The sequence below is a fragment of the Rhea americana genome, unplaced genomic scaffold (assembly GCF_003343005.1).
Source record: "Rhea americana isolate MKP2758 unplaced genomic scaffold, rheAme1 scaffold_56, whole genome shotgun sequence".
In the NCBI taxonomy this organism is placed as follows: Eukaryota; Metazoa; Chordata; class Aves; order Rheiformes; family Rheidae; genus Rhea; species Rhea americana.
In genome coordinates this window covers 4,534,074-4,539,924 of record NW_028186712.1, presented here as the reverse complement: position 1 = coordinate 4,539,924, position 5,851 = coordinate 4,534,074, and the positions used below count along the sequence as shown (strand labels likewise).

Below are 5,851 nucleotides of genomic sequence, written 5' to 3'. Positions count from 1 at the left end.
TTTTTTTCATGTGCAGTGATAGAACTAACTACATAAATGTTTTAGTCAAAAACATCTGAGTGTGAGTTTATTCAAGAATTAGGTGTGCTCCTCTCAAAAGCAGAAGCAAAAAAATAATCCAATAAGTAACCCAACTTTTCAACATTAAAGCCATCAGTTTCATCAATAAATTTTATGGTAGGCTTGTATAGCAGAAATCACTGGATTAAGTTTTAAATTAGGATCTATATATTACAATAATAATAATAAAAATCAACAACAACAAAAAAATCAGCATGTGCACATACACCCAGTAGTTCTCAAAAGTACAGAAACAGTCAAAGATAGACTTAAGCTTGCATATCCTTGCTATTAGCTTTCAAATGCTAGATCATTCTTCAGACAGCTCTAACTTATTTGGACTGTGATAGATAACAATGAGCTATCTAAAATGCCCAAGTATCACTGGAGTATTATGTGAGAGAGCAACTGGAATGCATCAAGCTCTGCATCGGGATGGAGGAGGAGCCAGTCCARAGCTTATAGGTGAAGATCAAAGGACAGGCTAATACGGGGAGGGGGGCACCGTTGTGGGTGTCTTCTACAGGCCACCTTATCAGGAAGAGGAGGTAGATGGTGCCTTCTACAGACAGCTGGAAGTAGCCTCACAATCACAGACCCTGGTTCTCATGGGAGACTTCAACCACACTGATACCTACTGGAAGGACAAYGCAGCTCGGCACAAACAGTCCAGGAGGCTCCTGCAGAGCATCAATSATAATTTCTTGTCACAGGTGGTGGAGAAGGTGGAGGAGCCTACAAGGAAGGGTGTCCTGCTGGACCTTGTCCTAACCAACAGAKAKGGACTGGTTGGAGAYATGAAGGTTGGGGGCAGCCTTAGTTGCAGTGACCATGAGATGGTGGAGTTCAGGATCTTGCAGGAAAGAAATAAGGCAACAAGCAGGATTGCAACCYTGGACTTCAGGAGAATGGACTTTGGTCTCTTCAGAGGCCTATTTGGAGTAATCTCATGGGTTAAAGCCCTAGAAGGAAGGGAGGTCCAGGAGAACTTGCTAGTATTCAAGCACCACTTCCTCCAAGTTCAAAGGCCATGCATCCCAAGGAGAAAGAAGTCCAGCAAAGGGGGCAGGAGACCAGCATGGACGAGCTAGGAGCTCCTGGGAAAACTCAGACAGAAGAAGAAAGTATAAAGGATGTGAAAGAGGGGACAAGTAACTTGGGAGGATTATAAGAAAGCTGCCAGAGTGTGCAGAGATGCAGTGAGGAAGGCTAAGGCCTATTTAGAATTAAGTCTGGCAAGGGATGTTAAGGACAAGAAGGGATTCTTCAAAAACATCAGTAGCAAGAGGAAGACTAGGGAAAACGTGGGCCCACTACTGAATGGGATGGGGGCCCTGGTAACAAAGGATCCAGAGAAGGCAGAGTTACTGAATGCCGCCTTTGCTTCGGTCTTCACTGCTAAGGGCAGCCCTCAAGAATCTCAGAGCGTGGAGACAAGAGAGAGTCTAGAGAAGGGACTCTAGAGTTGAGGTTGAGGAGGATAGGATTAGAGATCTTCTGGGCAAGCTTGATGTTYGCAAATCCATGGGCCCTGATGGGATGCACCAACAGGTACTGASRRAGCTGGCRGATGTTGTTGCCAGGCTGCTCTCCATCATCTTTGAAAGGTGCTGGAGAACTGGAGAGGTGCCTGAGGGCTGGAAGAAAACTAATGTCACTCCAGTCTTCAAGGGCAAGAAGGAAGACCCAGGCGACTATAGGCTGGTCAGCCTCACCTCCATCCCTGGAAAGGTGATGGAACAGCTCATTCTGGATGTCATCTCCAGAAATATGGAGGAAAAAAGGTGATCAGGAGCAGTCAGCATGGATTCACCAAAGGGAAATCCTGCTTAACCAATCCGATAGCCTTCTAATATGGAATGACTGTCTGGGTATCTGAGGGGAGAGCATTGGTTGTTGTGTACCTTGACTTCACCAAGGCTATCAACACTGTCACCCATAACATCCTCCTAGGCAAGCTCAGAAAGTGCAGGATAGATGAGTGGRCAGTGAGTGAGGTGGATTGAAAACTGGCTGAGAGGTAGAGCTCAGAGGGTTGTYATCAGCAGTGCAGAGTCTAGGTGGAAGCCTGCAGCTAGTGGCATCCTCCAGGGCTCAGTACTGRGTCACGTCCTGTTCAACTCATTCATCAGTGACCTGGATGAGGGGACGGAGTGCCTCCTCAGCAAGTTTGCAGAGGATACCAAGCTGGGAGGAGTGGCTGACACACCTGAGGGCTGTGCTGCCATACAGAGAGACCTGGACAGGCTGGAGAGTTGGGCRGAGAGGAACCTCCTGAGGTTCAAAAAGGGCAAGTGCAGGGTCCTGCACCTACRGAGGAATAACCCTAGGCACCAGTACAAGCTGGGGGCTGACCTGCTGGAGAGCAGCTCTGTGGAGAAGGACCTGGGAGTGCTGGTGGACAACAAGTTAACCATAAGCTGGCAAGGAGGGAGGTGGCCAGGAGGGAGGTGATCTTGGTGAGGCCTCATCTCGAGTACTGCATCCAGTTCTGGGCTCCCCAGTACAAAAGAGAGACGTGGAGCTACTGGAGAGAGTCCAGTGTAGGGCTACGAAGACGATCAGAGGGCTGGAGCATCTGCCCTATGAGGAACGGCTGTGAGATCTGGGCCTCTTCAGCCTGGGGAAGAGAAGACTGAGGAGGGATCTTATCAATGCCTATAAGTATCCAAAGCGGGGTGTCAAGGGGACAGGGCTAATTCTTTTCAGTTGTCCCRTGTGACAGGACAAGRGGCAATGGGCAGAAATTGAAGCACAGGAAGWTCCGCCTGAAYGTGAGGGGGAATTTCTTCACTGTGAGAGTGACAGGGCCCTGGCACAGGTTGCCCAGAGAGGTTGYGGAGTCTCCTTCTCTGGMGATATTCWAAGCCCACCTGGACGCAACCCTGTCTAACATGCTCTAGGTGACCTGGCTGAGCAGGGAGATTGGACTAGATGATCTCCACAGGTCCCTTCCAACCTTACCCATTCTGTGATTCTGTGATTAGACTTCTATTGCTTTTCACTTAGCCACAACTTTATCATATAAGGTATTTACTAAGCTCCCATTCTAAAAACTAGTCTACAGTGATCTTATCCTTGCACAGCTTTGGAGATTAATATTTTCATTATGAAATCAATACTCAAAGCCTCCMTGGCATAGAAGACAATAAAGACGAGTAATGTATAACTGCTCTGCTTTGAACAGTGCACTCTTTTTTTTCCCCAAATCCCGTAAGGTAAGCTGAGGAACACAACAAGGCTGTGTACAGACATGAATTACTACAACATCTGTATTAACAGATTATGTTAAAGCAGTTAAGTGTGAAGTTCAAGTACTTTTTATTAAATGTCATAGAATATATACAGCCTTCAAATACAGTGCATTTCATAGTCAGGTTGTAAGACTTCATTTTCTTCAGGTGCATTATTAATAGTACTATAGCATTAAGTAAAAAATACACTTCCTATCAAATCATCAGAACYAAAAACTAGTCATAAACAAAACTACTCTGTATTTAAGACAATAGTCTCTTTCAACACCCTATTGCTTAAAGTTGTATTTCTGTAACCTGAGTTTTGAATCTATTTTGGGGGAGGGTGTCTGCTTTTTAAATTACAGAACTAGTAAGAAAAGTGGTTGGTAGTCACATTGTAATTTTTGCATTAAAAATATTCAGAAGAAAAAAATCTGTACTTACAAAACTGAATAGTCTACTTTAGAATCTTCAATCTAAAGTGAGGTTARATATAAAAAAGCACTTCATTTCACAATGAACTTCAGTTTCACCGTACTTGAAATTCATGCAAAAAAATCATGCCTGTTTCTTCATATTTATACCACTGTTATGTCACCAATCTTGTGTGCGATGTCATACTATAAAAAAAAAGAATATCATTGATCTATATTAGCAAGGGGTTATATATTATAACATAGTGTAATTAAATTTATGATTCAGATAATCATCCAAATTATAATCATTCAGATAAGAGTTTATACAAGTGCCTTACATAAAACCAATGAAGTGTTGTGGCAAATAAAGTCCATTAATGAACATAGATAAATTAYTGACAGATCATTTAGAACATGCTTTAATTCCCTCTGAAGTCAGAGTGGGCTGCTGCTAACAAGATCACTCTCTAGGCTTCTAGTAACAAATATGAGTTTAAATGTATAGCAAATTTTCTAGTATTTTCACTCAGGTTATTTCAAAGTTCTCATGGATTTCCCATCATATGCCTACCATAATCTCACATTAAAGTATTTCTGAATTTCTACTTAGAGCTTTCTTTCATCAGTTTCATGCCAGTAACTTAAATTATCAAAGAACACCAATTTTTTGTTTACTGCTAAAAGCACTCAAAGTTTTYGCAAGTTATCCAAAACTGCATAATCTCTTGTTTCATTATTTCTTTAAAAGTCAGTTCTTCTAATTTCTTGATTTTTTTTTTTGAACATTCTCTGGATACTATCTGATGATAATGATACTACTACTACTACTAATAAAAGTGCCTTATTTTGTGATTTAATATTCAAATCCTGGTATTCTAAGAAAAATCATAACTAAAGCATTATTGCTACCAATTCCATGCTGCAAAAACATCTTTTTTTTTTTTTTTTTTATGTGCTGCTGGCACTCAAGTTTTGCTGTCTTCAATATTCATTTTCAAAACATGATATTCTACACAAAAAAACCTCTTTGCAATTAATACATTACAAATGTATGTGGACATATTGCATTTACTAGAAACATCTAATTTTCTTACTCCACCACTTCAGGCTATAAAGGCTTCAAGCCCTCACAGATGTTTAAATTATGCCTCAATTCCAAAACAGTTAAGGAAGTACTGAACATGCTCTGCARTTCCTGCGTAAAGCCAAATTATGAAACTGATCCAGGCTATCTCATACAACATCTCACTTTCTCCCACATACTTCTTCGTAAAGTGTCACATGTTGATTAGAATTAGGCTTTGAATAAAAATCACCCAGCTGCACGATAGTAAAAGTAATTGAGTACCTTCACAACGCTTGCAAACATAATTCAAAGCACTGCCAAGCACTACTTGGCACTAAATCACCACATTTGTCTTCTCTCTATTTAAAACAATTAATCTAGCTAAGGAGCTTTTCCAAAACCTTCTGCTTATTACTCATATACTTTATCTTCATAAATTAGTCTTTAAGCAGAATAACTACATCTAGCAGGGTTGTATAATAATTTTCAGGATTGTTTATCCAACATTCTCTCCATTTTGGAAGTTTTTGGCAGCATATGGCAGCATATTCCCTCCCCCCCGCCCCCGGAAACTTCTTTTCTACACGAAGTTAATACATTTATCCTCATCTCTAATATCACGGAAACAGGAGAACTGCTATAAGCCTGAAACCATATCTGATCAAATTGACTGATACTCTGGAAGAGATTGGTTATTTTGTACACTGAGGCAAGAGGTGTCCTTTCCATCTATATTCTTGACTTTGCACCACAACTAACAGAGCACAAGTATTTGTAATCTCTTGTATTAATAGCTTTCAGAAACTAGTTAATAATTAGTAAACACATGCCTTCTAAAAAAAGAAGTTTTCTTCTGTTCCACACAGTTCATCCTAGCCCACTCTATTGGAAAAGCCTGCAGAAACAGAACTGTTATGTGCCAAAATGTTTATAAATCTAGCTTTTCTCAAGGATAAAGCAGGCACGTGAGCCTTTCCATCAAAGCTTTCCATCAAGCACGTCCTGTTTACTCCCTCGCACAAATGAATCTGGAGACAGTTAGCATATCCTGGTTATGGGAGGATGGGAGGGGA

At 41.3% G+C, this 5,851-nt stretch overlaps 1 protein-coding gene across 1 annotated transcript in view; it reads right to left on the bottom strand.

The window, feature by feature from the left end:
* Nucleotides 1-3,385: 3,385 nt before the first annotated feature.
* The window catches only part of CXADR (CXADR cell adhesion molecule), a 38,255-nt gene continuing 35,789 nt past the window's right edge, over nucleotides 3,386-5,851 (bottom strand). Inside the window, exon 8 of the mRNA XM_085318920.1 lies at nucleotides 3,386-3,916. Within this exon, the coding sequence (XP_085175046.1) occupies nucleotides 3,875-3,916 (42 nt within the window). The 3' untranslated portion in view covers nucleotides 3,386-3,874. The remainder of the gene's footprint in view (nucleotides 3,917-5,851) is intronic.